The 22,271-nt window shown below is 40.1% G+C and overlaps 1 protein-coding gene across 4 annotated transcripts in view; it reads right to left on the reverse strand.

Annotated features, from left to right (window-relative positions):
• ATXN7 (ataxin 7) overlaps positions 1–22,271 on the reverse strand; it is an 85,976-nt gene that overhangs the window by 50,067 nt on the left and 13,638 nt on the right. For 2 of the 4 annotated variants that reach the window (XM_088171328.1, XM_088171326.1), the window contains exons 2-5: positions 17,925–18,017; positions 13,836–17,121; positions 9,760–10,014; positions 9,175–9,243 (exon numbers count right to left, since the gene is read on the reverse strand). In XM_088171328.1, the coding sequence (XP_088027454.1) occupies positions 9,175–9,243; positions 9,760–10,014; positions 13,836–13,854 (343 nt within the window). In that variant the 5' untranslated portion in view covers positions 13,855–17,121; positions 17,925–18,017. Of the gene's footprint in view, positions 1–9,174; positions 9,244–9,759; positions 10,015–10,154; positions 10,392–13,835; positions 17,122–17,924; positions 18,018–22,271 lie in introns of those variants that run through there. The other 2 variants (XM_014873077.2, XM_088171327.1) reach the window with 2 other exon arrangements.

Below are 22,271 nucleotides of genomic sequence, written 5' to 3' on the forward strand. Positions count from 1 at the left end.
CTTATCTCCACTCATGAAGCCTTCATTAAATTTTTCTCTCCTCTGTCCAGCTGTAGCAGGGGAGTGAGTGACTGAGTGACTGTCAGGGGTGCCTGGCGTTTGGCCAGTGCCAAACTACAACAATATCTGAAATCCCACAATTATAATATTCCTTATAAACCAAGGCCTAGAAAAGCCTTCTAGTTGTCAGAGGCAAGTTAAACCCCTTTAATATATTTCTAGAATCATTCTAATTGAACAGGAATGAAACAGATGATTTTAACATTTCCTGGGAAAAGTGAAGAAATTCTTTGGAAAATGTATTATTTTGAAAAGTGCTTTCCAAATTATTTTATATGGCTGTCTCAATAATCCAACACCCACACTGTCTCACTATTGGGAACACTTTTTATTCCTTTGACACTCCATCAAAAATACTGCCAGTTAACCCAAATCTTTGCAGCATTTGGGGCTTCTGGATATTCCACACAACTACAGATTTGTTCTGAAGGGATAAAAAGAGTATTTGGTATGGAACACATTTATGTATACTGCATAAATGATGCTTCTTTCTCCGTTTTGCATCATTTGCAATTGCCCTGCAGTAAGAGATAAAGATAAATGATGCTGTAAGTCTAGTTCAGCAGAGTAATACAAATTCAAATGGTATTTTCTCCAGTTCACAAAGTTACTGGGAATCATCTCAGGAATGTTAGAAAAACTTTCAATTTCTATTACCTGGCCTCCTGACATAACTAATTATGAAAAAGGAATTAAAAAAAAATACTAACTAATAATAACAACAACAGCTAGTTCTTACTTGTTTAGTTTTCACCATACACCACTTACAACTGGTCCTGATTTACACTGAGGTTATTCACTGACATGACATCTTTAACATTCAAGGATAACCAAGATACAAGACCTATTATGCTATACAGTCTTGTAGGCAGACATGCAAAAATCGGATCAGATTCACTCTGAAAAGATACATTATCAAGCACAGTCATTCTAGATTTCCAAACCAAACACGTGATGGAAAATTAAAGGTTCTCCTTTAAGCAGCCATCACCTTGTTTTGGAAACAACTTTACAGTTAGAATACAACTATTATTTCACAAGTGTTTCACTCAGCAGAGACAGAGGAGGTGCTTAATCTAGAATTACTAGGAGGAAAAAAAAAATAGATTGTAGAACCACACCCTAGGTGTAAACTGATACAGATTTTCCTCAGTAGTTTCGCCTGAAACAATAGCCAGAGGGTGTAATTTAGGGTATATACACCTTGACAAAGCCATGGCTATAATATCTAGGGACTGACAATTAAATGTTTGCATAGTGAAGTACCTTTGGTGTCTGATTGTGAGGTTGCAGTGAACATGGCTGTCTCCTCTCTCACCCACTGAGCCCCACAACCTGGTCCTACATCCTCCTTCCAGCCACAAGAAAAACCCATCTGACTTCAGTGGCTCACAAGACCCCACATTCCCAAGTAACATTTAATAAACCACCAGAACTCCCATTTTCCTGCTCACAACATCTACTACTGCCACTTATGCAGTCAATGAACAAAACCATAGACTGAAAATGAAATTTTTATGAAGGGTAAACTGTAACAGAATTTGATGTCCATGGGAAGCAAACATCCAACTTTTACTGTGTATTCATAATAGGACTTGATTTTCAAATTTAACTCATTAAAGCCTCCACACTTCATTTTTAAGGCAAGCTGCTATAGGACTTCCAGGCAACTGTATCAGTGAGAAAGCATCCAACCAACTTGCTTGCAAAGAAAACAATGAGAGCTCTAGATTTCAGAACCAAAGCAATAACCTCAAAATTGCTCCCTACAGGATTTTAGTCCTTCAGCTCTTTTGTACATATTTTTTCAGTGCCAGTTGAGAAAGCTGCACTTTCTGTTGCACTAAAGTCGATGAAGATTCAAGTCCTGCTTAGCAACAGAAGGAAGAGCAGATCAAGAACACTACATGTTTTCTGCCTAATATAATCCCCCCAGCAGAAAAGCAAGGCATAACCAATTACCCTTTCCCTTTATATTATCAATGAAATTTATCCATGGGCAATACCAAAACTACCAGAAGTGGAGATTAGGGTGGGAGTGAGCTTGTAAATAAACAATCTTTCTCATTTGGAGCACATGCTACCACAAAGCAGCTTATTCCACAGGGCTGACGGGCATGTGCACACACAAGTAACTGAGCATTTGAGTATTTCTAATCTACCTGAGCCAATAACCCAGAATATTTGCCATTTCCAAACCTAGCAATCATGACTCCAAGCAATGTGGGAGCAGCTGCACGCACAGTTTACTTTGATGAAGTCACATCCTGTCATACCCTGTAGTATCTGGGGTTACCACGAGTGTCTGACTTGCCACAAGAATGGCTGTGAGAGCCACCAGCACCAGTCCTGGCTCACAGCTGCACACAGCCTGCACAAGCAGGGACAGCTTTTGACTGTGCAAAGCCTTCTGGCAGTGGGAACACAGATTACAATAAATTTATTGCCTTCTGTGACAACTGCTTTTATAATCATGCTACTCTGCTACATTAGACTTTGAATTCCCTTTGTCAGATTTTAACACTTGCTGCTAAAAAACTTGAAGTGTAAGTACAAAGCTCTATTCATCTCTGTGCTGTCACCTACACTGTAAAAATGCCTAGGAAATAACGTTGAATATCATACATATGAGGAACTTCCACAGCAGTGGATTATTTCATTCATTACACAGGAAGAGAAACAATTTTCAAGGATCCTACAGATTATTTAGAATAGTTAATTACAAGTCAAATATTACAATAGTTTGTGAAAGATTAAATCTTTTCTGTTTTGTAAGAGACAAGAGATCACACCTATCCCCAGACAACCTTCAGCAGTTCCAGCCACGGGCTAGGCATAGCCAGGAGAACTGTAAGAACTGGACACATTCACTTTTATAGATCTGCTGCAATGGAAGAAATACCTTTTTAAATAGTTACCTTAGAGAGAGTAATCTGCATCCTCTTAACCCAATTTATTTAAAAGTATCCTTCACTAAGCCTTTTTGTCTTTCCTGCTCTACTTAGATGACAAAGTTACCACCTTGTATGAAAATTACACTTCTACATATTTATTGCATCGCTCTTCTCTCACTCAGTTTTTGTTGCTAAATATAGCACAGAAAGGATACAAACGCCAATCTTTAACCAAGTATTATCAAGACATCACCTCTTCTGCACAGGGATAACCCAGCTAATCATACATACCACTTAAGAAGCATTAGATAACAGTGAATTCCTGACTGTTATGTATGTGTACAGACAACTATTTCCAAAAATTCTTACAAAAAAAGAAAATATCCAGCCTCCTCACTTATGGACAGATCAAGACAGTCTTATGGCTGTGGTTCCAGCCAAAGATCCCATGGCCCTCAATACCACACTAATACTATGGTAATATCTAAAACCTGCAAAGTGTCTTTAAAGCATATGAGATGACACAGTTCTAACTTGCAGTCTAACATCACAATATTCTATTTATAACGCCTGACTCATCTTGCCAGAAATAATTAAATATTGTAAACAGAACTTAGATCTAAAGGAAAAAAAATAACAAGAAAAAAATTAGGGTTAATCACTGCATAGAATTTCAGAAGTAACATCCTTTCAAATTGCATGTTTTTCAAGCAATCTCATAAAAACTCCACAATTTTCCTAAACAGTTCAATGCAATTTTAAAGTCTCCCTGTAATTGTTTTACAATAACCAGTCCACAAAACCTTAAAACAATTTATGTAAATAGTCAATTAAAATGCAATGAAATGACGAAGAGATTTATCTAATTACAAACTGTGAAGAGCTACGCAGAATGTAAAAAAAGAAGCATGGGACTTTGTGGTGCTACCACCTTAAAATACTTCTTTCAATGTATTAAAAATTCTCACAAGTGTATTTGCAGATAGTCAAGGACTATAGAGCCCTCCAAGCACCTCTCTGATATGATTTGACATAACAAAAAAAATCAACTCAACTAAGCACCTCCCAAGGCTGAATAAAAACAAAATTATATTTGAAATAAGATGCAATCTCTTACTTGTATTTACAACTTAATATTGGTACAGAAGTTTCACCAGTGCCTTAATTATTTATGGAACCTGCTGCTAGGAAAATTCTAGACCTTGGGTCTATGTGATAAAGATGCTTCTAGTGAGCCTCCCAGGCCTAGATTTCACTGCTCAGCCCTGACTAGAAAGAGCTCAAGAAGAACAAGGGTTCATCACATGGCTCTTAGAACTGTAGCTCTGGTAACTTCCATTAATAGCAATTAATATAATCAAACCTCAAAGCTTCTGCTGAATGCCCTAGAGGTTCACAAAGCCTTTATTTTATCCCCAAGACATATGAACTGTCAAAGACCAGAAGTTCAGCTGTTACCAGGTGACACAATGCTGAACAGTTTGCTCCCACCTGCTCTCCTGACTGATTCCTACTGTCACTAAACCTTCCAGAGTGTCTTCTGAAGGTGCCTACCAAAAACTGACAATCTGCACTCCCATGAAAATTCAAGGCTTGCTTTATTAAGACAGTATAGTCTAACAGCTGTAAAAGCTGTTTGCCTGGTACTGTGCTACCCCACAGTAAACAGCAATTTTGACCTGTGACCCCAGTTACAGATGTTCTGTCCTCCTCCTCTACTTTGTTGCCAGTTAACTCTAAGCTATAGTAACAGCACGAGTGAAGTGCTTGAAATAGACAATACCAAGGGATTCACCTCTCAAAGGGCGTAACACACACACAAATACCCAAACAAACTAAAAAAGGGAGCTGTATGTGTAACTGAAAGAATGAGGTGTTTAAGCTTTAGTAAAAACACCATAGTTTCAGCATGCACTAAATACACTATTAAAAAGAAACAATTTTAAATTGTCTAACCAAATCTCTTTCCTGCTCCCCATGCTTTTATTTTCCCATCTGAGATGCTATAGTTTCCTTTCTTGTAATTTTTATAATTTTAAGTATTTCAGAAGTATGAGTCACTATAATATAACAGACTTTTATCCCAACCACTTCAAAAGGCTTGCACAAATTAATAACTAATGGTATATGTAATGATGATGTACATGGGTTGTCTCTCTCTGACTCCCCAGTATAGATTTGGGGGTGGGGATGGCTTGGTTTTGAGTTTCTTATTTTGGGGTTTTTTTTCCCATGTTTTTGTTTTATTTAAAGGAATACACATGATCATCTTTAGCAATTGAAATTTTACTGTGAGGAGAGTCAAGAGTTCCTTGGGTGGTGGGAGTTGGTTAGGTGCCCAGCCCAAATAAACAACTTTGGTCCTCACTTTGGTTTCTGTCCACAGCTTCTCTACTCTTTCAGAGAGCAAAATGAGCCAACCTGTTGTTAAATTTTGCAAGAAGCAACAGTTGCCTCTGTTGAAGCCTGTCAAAGTCACCACGCATGAACTCTACACTCACACGCACAGCTCTATTTAGAGATCCTCTTTGCAACAATGGGCTAGAAAAATTCTTAAAAGAAAACTAAATCCAGCATAAGTTAGAAAGGATCTCCTGAAAAACTGTTTCAAGCACTGATTATGAGGTTTAATATGAAGAATCTTTTTTTTTCAAATCAAACAGTGTCAGGTACTACAGAAACATCAACCTCCTTTTAAGATTCACTGCACCTCCAAGATGAACTGAGTGTCTGAAAACATTTTGGCTGCATCCGACGGCACTTGCTCCCACTATCACACAAGGTTGGAATATGCACTTCAGCAAAGTTTCATTTTAAAATATAGGAAAAAATGCATGAAGAGGATGAGATTTTCTGCCTTGCAGTTTTGTAATTCATCTACATATTATAATGTGACATGCTAGCCTTGCTTCATCACAGCACAAGTGAGTGGCAGGGGATTCACACCTTTAGCTGGTTCACAAAGCAGTAAGTAATTAAGTGACTGCATGAGCCAAAAGATTCTGCCACATCAATTACACGTGAAAATAACTAATAAGCACAATTGCTTCTAACATGCTCTTACCTTGATAAGATTGCTCAGCAGAAGAAGGTTTCAGTGTACAAAGTCAAAGTAAAGTTTAAGGTTTATTTTAAAGTAAAATCTTCCCATTCCATTGGGTATCCCTCTCTCACTTCCATCTCCTGGGGATTTTCCATACCAAGAGCAAGTCAAGTCCATTGGGTCCATACCTTATTCCTGCAGCTCTGATTTCTACATCAAAGCTCAGTGTGCACTGTTACTGCCTCAGAAAGCAACATGTAGGAAAGTATCCAGTGAGTTTCTCACTTTGATGAAGGTCAGTGAGAATCCCAGCAGGAATGATTTAATATTATGTATTAGCAGAACAGAAAGCATATAAGAGCAGTGAAAAAGAAACAGGGAAGTATAAGACACAAATACTGGGAGTTTGGGAAGCCCAAATTCAAATTCTTACTTCAATGTAAGCTTGCTTTTGACAAGGAGGGTTAGATACAGAAAAGCATGTTTGAGACATGTTGCCTGATCCCTGCGTGGAACTAGCATCATTGACAGGTATTAAGGACTCATCAGGCTTCACAACCACTAAAAAGCTGAGAGAGGGGCTGCCTGATGAGCAAATAGAAAGTGCCACTGACAAAGGTGCGTCTGAAATCCTGCCCCTCTCCACTGCTTGCAAATATTGCCCCAGAATTACACAGTTACATCCTCCTTTATTCCTTGAAAAGAAATAGCATGCATCATGCTTTGCCTTTAAAGCTTAACAAAAGGAGAAGCAGGCAATGTTAAGCCCCTTTTCTAATACAGTGTTACAAAAAGAGGAACACTCACTCTTCATTCAGGAGACTCAGACTCAACTGCCTGCGAGGCTGAAATCCACCTCTTGCCACCAGGCATGCTGAGGATGAGGCCATTCCCACCAGGAGATGCAGAGAAACAGCACACGGGAAAAGAAACAACTACCACCCATACCCCAGTGGGGACACAGGCCAGTGGGTGCCTGACAATTGTTAGATAAAGAAAATGGTTCTTGGTTTTGAACCTAATTCTAATACATAGGCTGTTAAGTCATGTTCCTTCTTTTGCTCCCTCTCCAGGCCATGAATATTTAATTCTTTTATGCAAACTGGAAGAGTTGCAATGCAAGGTTAAATTAGCCTAAATAACCTTGAAATCCTTTTGTGAAGTTGGGCCTCAGAGTCAACTCCCAATCTGTAGAGAAATAACTTTCTTACACAAGGAGTTCTGCTGTTACTTGTATTTAAAATACTGTGGGGTACCACGACAAAAGTCTTGAGGTTAAAGTGGATTTAACAAAATTTATACTTTTAGTTCACCTTTCTCTACTAAGAACCAAGGTTTAGAAAGTCCAATTACTTAATAAATGTTTGCTCTTCAATTTTGAATGCAAAATTCTTCCTGGGAAAAGGAATAATTTACAGTATTTTTAAAGTTTTATTTGATAACACATATGTATGCTGGCATGTTTGCTGCTCCCCTAGTTCCCTAAGTTAAGTTAATCTAAACTTACTTAATACTACTTTAACTCTATTTTGCAGCAGGCCAAGCTCCCTACAGACCAGCTACAGGTATATGCCAAGTCAGTGTCTCATTCGCATGTCATAAAGCAACCAAAATAAATAGACTTCTGGAAGCCTGACAGGGCTACTAAGTTTCACTTTTAATTCTCAAAGTATTTTATGAACTTCCTTCAACTCATAACCCTACAAATCATTCACATGGTTGGAGTCAGTGCAGAAAAGCTGTGTCTCAGTGATCAGCCTGTGCAAAAACAGTTCCCTGATCTCTCTCCAGTGGGAAAAAAATAGGATAGATTATTCTTTACTCTGCCAGCTAATCTTCAGAATCTGGAAACCATAGATGCTTGCATTTTAAGAGGTAGAAATAAGAGTAAATGCTTGAAAATCCTTATTGGTAAAATCTTTACTAGGATAATTCGTGTTTATTGTTGTAAATGCTTTTTAGCATTTGAATGATTTGCCTATTCAGAGAAATGAATTGCATATCCAGCACAATGATTAGATTGGAACTTGGCAATGAAGTAATAAAGTGATTTTTCAAGTGCCTAAGAACTCACAGGTACACTTGAGATGGCAAAACAATACAAGTGAATCTGAATGCTGCAGCACAGCTGCTTATTGCATCTTTCTTCCATGCCACTGACCACCAACTCTGATCCTAGAAATTGCATTTTCCAAATTTTAGCAACATTAGGAATTCTACAAAAAATAGCCATTCTGATTCAGACTCGATATGGATCACTGCCTTCCAATCCTGCTAGTCTGTGCCACCTTGCTTTAGGTTTCATTTGCTGCTTGCAGCTCACAAGTCAGTAAGTGCTGAATCAGATCATCTCCTAAAGTCGCTGGCAAGTTCTGCTTCCCGTGATTGTAAACCATGTCTACAAACTCAGTCTTCCATTTCCAACAACATCGAATAAATGACTTGGGTCTAACTGCTCTAGCATTTAAAACAGCTGGGCCTGTTCTCTGGCACGTCTCAGGCAGTTGGAGGGAAACAAGAACCACCAATATTAAGAAAGATTATAAATCTTTCTCTGTTCTAAAACAATCATTAAATTAGAAAAACAAGCAAATAAAAATTAACATAATAAATAAGATTCATCCCTTCCTTTTTTCCACTGCCTGTTTGAGAGTAAATAATAATCTATAACTTTCATTCATCATCTGCTTACAGCTCCAAGTAGCATTGTTACTCTTGCAAGAAACTAGGCCGTAATGGGCTTTTGCTAATCACAGGTGAAAGGTCACTCTCATTTAGCAGAGTACCAAGCAATAAATATAACACATGACATGACATAGGAAGGGACTGGTATTGAAATACTGACATGAATTATATCAAGAATAAAAAAAATATACCTCAAGAGAAGATTTTATCAGTGTTGGCCACAGAGCTTCCTTAGGACTATTTATAGTCTTAAGCAAAAAAAACTAACCATACAGGAACACAGTAAAGACAGCCTATGCACTAACTCATAGTTTTCAAAATATGTAGCAATTTAATAATAATAATATCAGTCACTGACAGGCCACCAGTCCTAAAACCAAACCGATAGGAGACTCTGATCCTTTCTCCTTCCCATGCCTGACCCTCTGCTAAGTAGTTATGAGGAAGAAAACTTCTCCGTGCACCTTTTCTTCAAGAATGAATCGCACTCACCTTCTCGGCAAAGTCGCATTGCTTCTCGGTTTCTTCCGTATTCCTTGAAACTTTCTTCTAATGCTGTTCCTAAAACCAAAAAGCCACAAGATCTCAATCCATGGGAAAGCCAGAGGGTAGGACTGACACCCCGCTCGTGACCTGTAGCCCACTCGCCCGTGGGCACACGACAGTAAACACAGGAGCAGAGTGACCGAGGGCTCCCGGGCCCCGGAGCGGGGCAGCCGCTGTCAGCGCCGGGGATGCCTCACCTGCGGCGGGAGCTCCCCGCCCCACGCCGAGGCTGAATGCAGGGCAGGAGGTGCCGGGCTCCGGGGACCGGCTCCGACCTCCTCGCACCGTGTCCCGGATTACAGGAACTGGGGCAGGCGCTGCCCGCTCCGCGCCGCTCCCGAGCCGGGCCGGGGGGCGCGCACCGGACAACGAAGCCGGCCGCGAATGCCGGGGGTGGGAACGGACCCAATCTCCGCGCCGGGCCCGGCGCCCCGCCGTGCGTCCCGGGGCACCCGCGGGGAGCGCCGGGGAGGAGCGGGGTGGGGGGGGGGAGGGGGGTGGGGGTGGCGGCGGTGCTCGGCGGCCACTCACCGTCGTTCCCGTGAAGTTTAGCAGCATCGACCCAGTGGCTCCAGGGCTGCCCCAACATCGCCTCGGGGCTGGGCAGGGACCTGCGCTCCCCGACGGCCGCCATTGCCGCTGCGGTGGCGGCGGGGCCGGCGCCGCTCCCGCCTCCTCCGCCTCCTCCCTCGCCGTGGCGGGGCCGCCGCTGCCGCTGCCTGGCGGCCGCGCCGCGCTGCTCCCTCCTGACGTCACCCGCGGCCCGCGCCGACATTCTTTCCGCTGCTACAATGTAACGAGAAAAGTCAGCGGCCGCTTAAGGTGGCGCCCCGCTCTTAAGGCAGCGCCGCGGCGCTGTCAGCCCGCCCGCTCGCTCTGCTTCCTCCCCGCGGGGAACCTGCGGCCCTGCGGCGGCGCCGACTCACCTCTGCGGCGGCCCGGGGGGCAGCGCCCGGGTGCCCATTATTGTGCGGGGAGCGCTGCCTTCCTCTTCACCGTGTAGGTGAGGCGCGCTTGTGTTCGCGCTAACAAAGCGGCGGAAGGGAGCGGGGGCGGGCAGGGCTACGCCGCCTGCCAGGCGTACCCCAGCTCCATGGGCCGCCTCGCTACCTCCGCAGCGCGGCCCCGCGACCCTACAAAAACAACGGCCGCATCACAACCCCGCCTGGCACCCGCTGCCCCGGCCAGGGGGGCGGACCGGAGAGCGACGCGGCGGGCGGAGCGCGCCCGCCCGGCTCCGCCCTCCTGCCGCTCCACCTTAAACCCGGCGCCTCCTTAAAGGCAGCGGCGAGCAGGAAACTCGCTCCGGGCGGGCGCGTCCCCGTCCCCCCCCCGGCTCCCTCCGTCCCTCCCATCCCCTCCTTCCATCCCTCCCTCCCTCCCTCGCCCGGCCCCGGGCACAGAGGAGACACCGAGCGAGTTTCCTGCGCGCTGCTGACTGCCCTCGTTATACCCGTAACCTGTCTCCTGGGGAGAGGGCCTTCTCATTGTTATTCCACATTTCTTTTTTAAATTATTTTTTCCTTTGCCTAAACTTTGCGATGACGTCGTACCGTGTCAAAAGCGAGGCTTAAAGGATGCTGTCGTACCACCTAACTCCAAGCAACAAAGTCTAACCTTTGCAAAATCAAGTTCTTTGATAAAACCCCTGGATTTAGAATTCATTTATTACAGAGTTTTCTGCACTAGAGTGTTCAAGTACCAATGTCAAACTGTCAGGCCATGGTCTGCAACGATTTCTGGCCATGCTTGATGTCACTGTCAGTAACAACATCCTCGAACAGCTAAAAATATGTAAATCTGATGTGCTGCCTCCTCTAGAGGTACTCGAGAGCACGGGACTGGCACTGTCGGTGGAACTGCTCACAGATCCCCTACGTGTATTTGCAAAACCACACAGCAGAAATCAGATCTGTAAATACATTTGTTTAACCTGCAGAGGTGCATATACACGCAGGCTTAGCTAATTTAATTTTCTGTTTTCATTTGAAGTGTGGGACTATACAAGCTAGAGGTGTTTCTTTCCAAATTTATGCATATAAAAGATCTATAAATTCAAGCTCATCAAACTATAGTCATATGGGATAGCATAGGCTGTAATTATAAGAATAGTCTCAGTGTTCCACCCAACTGATAATTTATGTCCCTCATAATTTATGTCACATCTCGTAAAACTGCAGATCTAATACAGAGCAGCATGATTTTTCTCTCCTCCTGATCAACTTGAAGTCTAACTTAGCTCCTTCACAAAAGGCCAACACCATAAAATTTAGGTAAAGAGAGCAATACTGACTTCTACTGCAGACATTTGCAGCAGGATTAATTATCAAAGGCCATCAGCCTCTTGAGTTGGGCCCTGATGTTTCAGACAGTTAAACTGGCTCTTTGCTGCCCTGTCTGTAGCTTCCCAAAACTCTTCATCTTAGTCTGAGCATGAATAAAGGTGTTCATGGAAACAGAGTCTAAAAATGAATGGAGTGCATTATTGTTTGATTAATTATCTAGTAGCATACTTTAAAATATAGAAAACTACTTATAATTAAAACTAAGAACATCACTGGAAGAAAAACGTCTGTCAGGTGCTGAACAGTTTCTGAACAGAACCTCAGCTTTTTTTGTGGTGTAGAAGCCAGATAGGAAAAAAACCTATGCGTGATTTCTTTCAAGCTTAGTTCTTCAACAGTGCTTCACAAATGGAGTCTAAGATAGTATCCATAGCTGAATGCAGACTCCAGACATAGGATAAAGCAAGTGACAGACAGATCTATATTCTCTGTGTCAAATATTCTCTTTATATTACAAACTTCATTCATGCAGCTTTCCTTTGTCCTGAAGTTAGCTGTCAGAAAGCTGCCTCAGCTCCAGTTTGAAAAGAAAACACTGATATGTCCAAGTGTCCATCAAATTCATAAAGGGTTTGTCTATTATTTACTCTACATGAATCAGAAAGCAAATACAGTGGCGAGTGACCAAACAGAGTCATAGACACCGTCACCTACCCTTTAACAGTGACAGAGTTGACCATGGCAAATCAATTTCATGTTCACACATCACGATTCTTTTCTTTAAACATTACCGATGTATTTATGTCAAATTATGCAAAAATTGGCAAAATTACGTCAATTAACTAACTTCATTAACAAGCCAATAAATGATCAACTTCTTAGTTTCTAAGGTTGACACTCATCAAGTTACTCAGAAGTGCCTCTTGCTCCAGATGTGCCAGCCACGCAGGTAAAAGCACACGCCACTCTTGTTTCATACAGCTTTGATTATCCCCTTTATGGCTCTTCTCTGCTCTTTCAATCTGGCTGTTGCATTTTTAGCCTCCCTCTTTCACAGCTTTTCTTCTTTTCCTATATATTCCCACTCAAGATCTAATTCTGCAGTCTGGGCCTCAGGCTGTCCTTTAGTAAACCTTCCGCTACTGAAATATTTTCTCACTGTGCCGTGAGTACATCAGTATTCCAGCAGAGGGAGGGAAGTGGCAGCAGAAGGATCAGTTCATCAGTTCAGTGCACAAGACTGATTAGTCAGACAGCAGGAATAGAGGCAGATGAAAAACTAATTTCACAAGGACTGGAAGTAGCGAGAACTTTCTTTCTCCTCAAAGTCATTAGGCTGAATACATTGTTTGGACTCTTTAAAGCACACTAGTTCAATTTCCTTGCATTGTTTCCATAATGCTGTACATGGATGCATTGATTATTTTAGGCAAAAAAATAGAGAAAGCCCCGAAAATCCATGGTGTTAGAAGGAGATCAGAATTGAAAACACATGTACAAGCAGCAGACTTTAACAGAGGTGACTGTTACAAATCTGAGACATCCAGTTAGAAGAGCAGTCATCCAAAGCTCCCTTGGTGGTCAGCACAGAGGAAGGGATACTTCTGGGATCATTTTGGCCCCTCCTGGTGCACACCACTATTTGAAGAAGCCCTTCTCTTCCCACTGACCACAGAAGTAGCCATGGATGGCCACATACATAGATTAGGCAGCTGCATTAGACATCCAGAATTAAGTGGGATGAACCTGGCCAGGAGCAGGGAGAACATTCGAGTGTGTAAAACTGCCTAGAAGCCAATACTTCTCTTTAACAGAACAAAAAGGAGCTCGGAAATGCCACTGGTTCTAAGGACTTATCTGAGGAAGCAAAACAGCCCAAGCAGTAGCATTGGGACTGAGACAATGTGGGAAAAACCATGAACTGCTCATACCTGTGAATGAGAACAAGTATTTGGAGAACAGAGAGAAAACACGAAGAGGAGTTAAGCTCAAAGAGAAAGTAGAGAAGGAAAAATATGAGGAAGGAAAACGGCAGAAAACAGTGGATGATGTAGAGAAAACACTCAAATAATGATGTGAAGAAAGCATAAACTAACAAAACATATAACACAGCCTGCAAAAGCAAAGCAAAGAAAGGAGACAATAATAGGAAACAAAACATACAGAAAACTCACATTTTTAAAGCTCACTAAATAGATTTAACAATATATTAAACATGGCTGGCAACACTGTGATGAAATATATGCCTACAAACAGCATGCAACTGCTGAAAACTGCAGCGGATGGTTATTTCATGGCATGACACTGCAGGCATTTTTTCACCTGTACCAGCAGGTTTCATTCTTTTGCCAGGTGGTCCGGGAAAGTCGTTCAAACAGGGAACACCTACTTCAGCTGTTCAGTTAGAATCTGTATGACAGCCTCTGTATAGGACCTGAGATATGACAACTCTTAACTGGAATGAGAAAGGAAGGATGAATCGGCAGCCAAACTCTTTTAAGAGCAGAAGTACAATGATACGATTCACCGATGATTTTCCACAATGGAAGTGAAAGGATGTGAGAGTTGAAGTGCAAAGGGAGAGACAGGAAGAATCCACGGGGGTGTCACTTTATCAGTACTCAGAAGAAAGGAAAATAGTGAATTCACACAAAGTCTGTCAAGGAGAAGCTCTGAGGGGCATTATGGCACTAAACGAAATCAAGTAAGTTAATTCTATCTAGCCAGAGGTATGAAATGACCAAGAAGGGTATAAAAACTAAGAACAAATGTCATTATTTGTTGGTAGGTGGGATTCAGGATGAAGTGACAACTCAAGCAGCTGATATGCTGAAGTCCTGACCCTCCCATCAGCTCCTGCTGAAAACTCTGGAGCACAGTCTATGCATTTTAAAATGTATCTCCAGTATGAGAAATATAAGACTATAATTGGGCAAGTATGGAAGCAAGAGATAAAAACTTCACATAAATCAAAACATCCAGATGAAGACAGACCAACCCAGCCATAACAAGCAGACCATTAATTTAAGACTCATTATGGAAAAATATTAATACACTAAGAAAAACACATTATGGTAATCTGCAGTTCACTCTGACATCCAGGAAATCTGCAACTTCTCCCTTTATCACTATACACAGGATTGTGATCCTGCAAAATAATACTAATCATAAGCAGCATGCAATAAAAAATTATATAAGAAATCATGCTAGTCTATGATCCTTTTTCCCACGGATCCTGAGAACAGGTTGATGTGTATAATTTTATTTATGAGTAACACTTCAAAGGTGAAATTGGAGATGCTCAGAAGCATTGGAATACAGCTTACTTTAAATGCTGGAATATAAATTATTGTGCATACCTACTACAAACCACCTGTACCAGGGGAAAGAACAATACTGTTAAGATTAGAAGACTAACTTAAGGTATCCTTTTCTGAGAAGGAAGAACTGGGGAATGGAGGCTAATAAGTAAATCTACAAAGAATTCTGCATGAGGGTGAGAATGCAACAGATGCCCTTATGTGTTTATACAAACATCACAATAACACTTTTACACCCAAATTATAAGACAATGTTATTACCATGCATTAAGAACCTAGCAAAAGACTGCAACCACTTCCTTCTTTAGTTAACTTTCAAATATGTCTCCAAGAATTCAAGACACAGTGGTCTAAAGCAGAGTAATGAACAGAGGAGCACAGATCTTTCCCCTGCTTAATGACACCACATACTGTCAATTCTGGAAGGGAAATTTACAGAGAAAACACTCTAGTGATACAAAGTTTCCAAGTGTTAAAGGTAAATAGGCAAAACTACACAAAATAAACCCAGCTAATGATCTGGAAATCAAACTAATGTTCACTAATTTTACATAAGGTATTGAAATTACCTTTTGAATTTGGAAATGTTAAAACAATTTCAGCAACCTAGCTGTGCAGATGAATCATTTTAATCAGAAGAATCAAACAGGTATGACCTTTTAGATTCTCATTTATACACAGAGAATATGATATTACAACTTAGAATTATTCAAGTACACAGCCGTTCAGGCCAATTAGTGCTGGATTTCCATTTATTGAAACCAAAGCACTTGATGGGGACAATTTGGTACTACTGATCCTCTGCTGGAACCTGACTACCATACAAGGTTTCATAACCCTGCCTGGTTTCTTGCCAGTTTAAGACTCTGGGTCCAAGCACAGCTCACAGGACTCAAGTTCCTTGAGGCCACAGCCACACTATCTATGAAGGGAAGTTGCTGAGGCCCCATAACCTCTGATGTGCTTTGAACATCAAACCAAGGGCCCTAAGAACCCCGGCGCAAGGAAATTTAAATTTAAACTTTCTTCTCATGTTTGACTGCTGCCTGCTGATGCTTTGCTAATACTACCTGCTCTGACCATATGCTTAGCAAGTTAACAACAAAATATTACACGAATTGGACATAGGCAGGTCTATGAGACTTGACAGGATGCACACGAGGGTGCTAAGAGAGTTACTTTGAAAGGTCACAGATGGGGACCATAAGACTGCCAGCAAACTGGCTAAACTGCTGTGCTCAAAGGGTGGGAATGGCTCAAAATCAAATGGAAATCAATCACAGAGTTCCTTGGGGATCAATATTGGGCTCAATCCTATCTGATATCTTTTAGAATCATGAGGATGATTAGAATACATACATTGTCAAGTTTGCAGGTGACACAAAAACCTGTAAAACAAATAGATCCACCCAAAGTGTCCCTATGTACAGAAATTGTGACAGGCTGGAAGACTGAGCCACTTCAAGAGACACATTAAAAAACTGGACAGGGTCCAGCAAAGAGCCAACAAAGACATTAGAAAGTTAGAAAATATTGTGAAAAAATTAAAAGGAATTTGATTTGTTCAGCCTAAAGAAGAGAAGATTCAGGTGAGATGTAATCACAGTCTTCCAAGAAATAAAAGATAATTATAGAGAAGATGAAGGTAACTCTCTTCACAAGGAACAAGGTGACAGGGCAAGAGGCACAAGTTGGTTCAGAAGTTCTGTTCAGATGCAACAACAAAATATTTACTGTGAGGACAATTACATATTGGAACAGGCTGCCCAGAGAAATTGTGAACTTTCTCTTGCCAAAAATATTTAACCCTTAGCTTGACCAGGCCTCAGATAACCTGCCTTAAACAGAAAGTTGGACCAGATGATGTCCAGAGGAATATTCCAATATAGACTATCCTAGGATTATATGAAAACCTGACAGATGTTGTGGCCCTATTAAGTGATGAGAAGCAAGGAAGTAGAAAGAACAAAGCCAGTTTTTGCAACTCAGACACTCTGGGTTCACTAAGACAGCCACCTCTCAGGTTACTGGAAAATCCAGGGAAGCATTTTGCTATAAAAACTTCAGGTATTACAGCTTCAAATGTTACATATTGCAAGATGCAGACAGTAACAAACATTTCTCACAATTCTTGAGCCCAAGTTAACTCTGCGACTTAAATAAGCTCTGCAGGCCAGATCCATGCTAACCATAATGGGCCTTTCTGCTGCAATATATTTTAAAATATATGAAAAGATGATTTGCCCAGAAAATACTGGCCAGGCTGTAATAGTCTGGATTCCTCATATCTGTGCATAAGAGTGAAGTATTTTTTTCCATGGAGTTAAGCAAAAATATACAAAATGGTGAAATGCACGTGATGATAAAGAGTAAAGATAAATGTAAGGGAAACAGAGAAAGAAACAGATAATCTTTCAATTAGCAGTACCAGATAAAATAATCTGCACTAGCAGCCCTTCAGACAAAATTTCAATTTATTACCATAATTTTCTCTTTTTTCTAACATTCTGCAATGAACACTAGTCATGCAGAATAAACCCACTGTGTTAGGCAACTGTACAGTCTTATATCAGATTACAATTCCACTTTCTGAACTTGCAAAATAATAGGACTGATGCAGCTTATAGGCTATGGCATATGCCAAAGCCTAATAGCCTTCAAATGCTTTATATAGCATGGAAACATGAATAGAAAAAATAATTATTCAGAAAATGAAGATTACTTCTTCTAAAATAGAAAAAATAAATAAATTTAAAATATTGATTCCACTATATTCCCTGTCTGCCACAATTTACTTTTCCAAATCATTTCACCTAATTGATTGAATCATATAATCCAGTTTAATTTTATTTTTTTAAGTTTGGCAGTTGCACGCCAAGTTGAATTCCTTTTAGGTTGTCTGTAACGTCACTTTATTTCCCACTGAAATATACATTAAACATCTGCATTTAAAAAACTCTCCCCACTGCATCTGGTAACACTTCAGACTTGCTTTGCAACCCTGCTAATATCCTGTTCTCTATGCTTCTCACATCTAAAAAATGAGAATCTTACGCTTAAGGAAAATATTTGGTTAAGCATGTCACAGTACCTTGAAAGTATGGTGAATCGCTGGGTTGATTTATCAATTGATCTTCATCTGTTCAGATTTTGGAAGCTTTTCCTAACTTGTACCTGATTAATTCTGAAAGAAAAGAAAAAGAGTACAGCACTAAGACATTTGAAACCTTAACTCTGTTTCCTAACGATATATGTGTCTATTTAAAAACTCATACGAAACATTTTATCAATTTTACAAGCACAGTTTGTGCAATGGATTTCAAATTGAAAGGGAAGCGGGGAGCTGTTATGGTGTGTCCTGTGCAGAGCAGCTCTCTAAATGGCAGCCTGACATTACCACAAAGGCATGCATTGGATGAAACCTCAATCTTCAGCCCAGTTACCACACTTGCATCGACTCTTACTGACCAGCTTTCCCAAGTACATGGCTGTGTCTGTATCACACACCCGAAATACGACAGTGCTGCATTTTCTGCACAGGATTTTTCTAAAACACAGCACGACTCGAGGAGCAGGGGCTCCCAGGATGTAGCCATTGACAGCTTTACCACCATGGCACAGAACATGAAGAGTAAAAATGATCCTTCGCGTAATCAGCATCAGGGACTATCTCTGAACCACTGATGAAGAATTTAGAGAAATATACAGACTGAAGCCTTCCCACAAATGAGACCTTTAGCATCTCAAACTCAGGCTTTTAATTTCCTTTTTTCATTCAATGCTTAAAAACTTGTTTATATAAACTAAACTTAATCCCAGTTTGCTCTGGTTTAGCATAAATCAATCCTGAACTGGTTAAAGCTAAACCAAAGTCCTGTTAAAACTTAGAAAAAAGTTCAACTATTTTTGCGCACAAGTTATATTTAAGATCAATTAATTGATTTTTACAAGAGCTTTGAAATTAAACTGGTGAATTTTTTTTCATCACTAAAAAGCCATGAAGATACATATAAATAAGCGCTTGGACTGCATGACACTTCAGAGAAAACTATTTTTTCCCCCTCAAAGGACTAAAGTCCAGACAAGAGGAATGCAGTTCAAGAGGGCATCCAAGCTGTTCCCCAGTCTGTAGGGCTCTGCTCCAGTGGAAGGTGCTGAATGAAGCTTTTCCTGACTTCTGGCTGCTCCTCTGGGAAGATGTTTGCCAACTAAGTTTATATCTTTAAAGTCTTTTTATTCACTGAGGATAAATCCTTTTTTCATCTTTTCCTTTAAAGCACAGCTTAGCAGCTAATATTACCTTTACTGAGATCCTCTAGAGATATATTTACCATTTCTAAGATTGACTGCTCAGTGACATAGCTGATCCTAAGAAGAGCATCCTCATTTAATTATATTCTAGTTACTCCATAAAATCCAAATTTTTCTTGTTTTCAATGGACAAGACTTGAGAGCAAGTCCAGTACTATTTTTTCACCCCTCTGCAGGAACTGTTTTGCTTTGTGCTTAATAGAAGTGATCCTTAGCAAATTTCTACACCAGTAGAAGGCTCTGAAAACGCTGTATTTCCTTGTTACACATACAAATCTCATTGAATACTATAGTATAAATCTTTCTCTTCAACTCCTGCTGCTGCTAACTAGGAAAATGCAATGCAGTGTTGACCAAAAATCCTTTTTGTCCTTTATTAGTTTAGGACAGGAGACTCTGAATTGATATGGATCATCCCCTTCCCAGAAGATCATTCAGTGTTTAGCCTCAAAGTCCCAAGCCCTTTGAGCATATGACCTGCCCGCTGTGGAAGTAATTTGCTCCTCCATCTCTACCCCAATTTCTTTAGGGGACATGAGAGTTCTGCATGCAAAAATAGTCTTTCTTTTATCCTCATGTAAATGCTACTTTTTCATAAAAGGCAAGTTCTGTTGCTTCATGCAAAAATGAAAACAAAAACTATAAAGCAGAAGACATCTACAAAGACAAATCTAGAAAGAGGGTAGTCAAGAAATGGACAAGAAAGGGTGAAGGAAGGATCAGCAAAAATTTTATTCTTGTATATGAAAGATCAGAGCATACTATGTCACCACCTGTGAATTTTGCTGTAGGGATTACACCTGCAGTTGAGTTTGAAAGAAGCTAAAAGAGTACATCTCAAAAGAATAAATTGACAACTTAATGACCCTTTAAAGAGAACTCTTTCTCTGGATAATGGGTGGCAGAGAACAGGAATGATTCTTGCTGAGAATTTACAGCAGGTCAATTACAACCACAACTGTCAGCAGAGTAATGCAAGGAGGTCGTGGGATAATTGAGAACAAGCCAGGTGGAGCTCTCTCCTTAGTACCCTGGAAAAGGGAGAGCTAGTTGAAAGGTGGAAAACTGACAAAAAAAGCCAAAGCAGCAATCCAGGAAAACGGAAAAAGGCCTGCATTTCCAAACCAGTGAAGCATTATGTCACTCTCATTGCCTGACTATCAAAGAAACTTGGACAAAATTGCTCTTTAACGCTTTGAGGAGTTAGTGATATGCAAGACAGGAAACCACAGCCTGGAAGAGCAAAAGCTGTACCCCAGTCAAAACTGTATCTACACAGATTACATATAATATAGGCAGAGTTACAATTACAAATGCACATTATCCATTTAAGGGGAAACATTTACATGAAAATTGTAATTGCAAATCAACTCATTAAAATAAAGAAAATGGAAATGTATGTGATAGAGCAACCCTAACTTTTGAAAGCATCAAAACGAATGCCTCAGCTATCCAAGGTACTTTAACTCTGTGTCTTCTCAGGTACCAGAAATATGCACCAAAGAATTTCGTGAATTTCCTATGTATACCAATAGCAAGTGCTTCTCAGAATTACCTAAATATTTACTATTATTTGTGCAAACACAAATGTAACAGAATATTTGGTGTAAAATATAATAATGATACAAGTGATTCTGAAACTATTTCAAATTCACATAGATAATTAATAACAAGAAGGATCAAACTTTAATAACTAATATTTTAGTTACTTCATAACTAATACCTTTATCAATGGAGAAACAATAACACCTTTTGGATAATTGATAAAAATTGCAAATTAATTATGCACAGCAAAGTGCACTTGATGGGTCTTAACTTTGACTACTATAATTTTCCTTTGTCTAATGACAACAGACAAAGACCAGCTTTCATTATCTTCCTCAACAAATCATGTCATCACTGATTTCATCTTCCAACAATTTCTCTTTTAACTTAGAAGTCTTCTTCAGCAGTAAGATTAACAAAGTCCTTATTTGCATATTCCACTTCAACAATTTAAGTGAAACCACACAAAGCATTGAACAGAAAGGTAAAAACATACCTCGTTTCAGAAATAATGGAAGATTTTCTATAAGCAAGTATTTTGTCTTATATTTCAAAACACCCACATCTTGCAGTATAATTTGTGACACTATTTATTTGAAAGTTCAATCCCTAAAACACATTATCTTACTGCAGCAAACTAAGATAAATATGGATGGTTGAAATTATATTTATACATTTCTTTCAAAATGGTTTTTATATATGTCTGTAAACAAGAAAAATATATGCTCTACATTTTAAACCACAGGAATATTTCATGCCAATTACAACTTTTATTACATCAGAAACACAAACAATGAAGGCCTGGTAGCTAGCAGCAAGACACTGGACATCAGGATTTTCCATTTTTAAAATAAAAAAAATCCTGACTGGATCATTTAAAAGGGTGCATGAAATAAAACAGTAACAAAGTAAAAAACTAAGGAAAATATACAAACATATAATATAAACATACTTTACAAGATAGAAAGGCACACCTAATCAAGGCAATTGAGAGTACATGATTAATAGGATTTGCAAAATTTATTACTGAGCTTCTCTGTTAAAGGTAACATTATTCAAACGACACCGTCACAGTTATTGCAGATTAAGGATTTCAAATTAGCTCCTTGTGTATATCATTATTTTGAGTAGCTGCATTTTATCTGTCTAATTTCAAATTACTGCAGGCAGATGAAAGTCATCTGAAAATCTGACTCATAATTCAGGTACCATACCACTAACCTTAACAGAGATGCTGGTTCCTACACAGGTACAGCACTATTCCCCATGTAAACAAAGGACACTGCCATGCACCCCAGGCTAAGGATGTCAGCATTTTTCAAACACCTTTCTGACTGTTCCATTTTATGGTGATGCAATATGACCTACATTTTCAACGGCCAAAGAGAGACAGAGAGCTAGAAAGGGAGGAGATAGAGAAAATAAAGACAGACCTTTGCTGTACTTATCCTCTACCAACTACAGCTTTAACTGTCCCTCACTGGAGTAGTAATGGGCAAGAATAAAAGCAGAATAACCTTACCATAAATTCTGAATGAGAAGTTGAAAGACAGGCAGGTGTAAGAAATAGCAAGTTTTTTTC

This window comes from Sturnus vulgaris, chromosome 11 (assembly GCF_052056855.1).
Source record: "Sturnus vulgaris isolate bStuVul1 chromosome 11, bStuVul1.hap1, whole genome shotgun sequence".
Taxonomy (NCBI): domain Eukaryota; kingdom Metazoa; phylum Chordata; class Aves; order Passeriformes; family Sturnidae; genus Sturnus; species Sturnus vulgaris.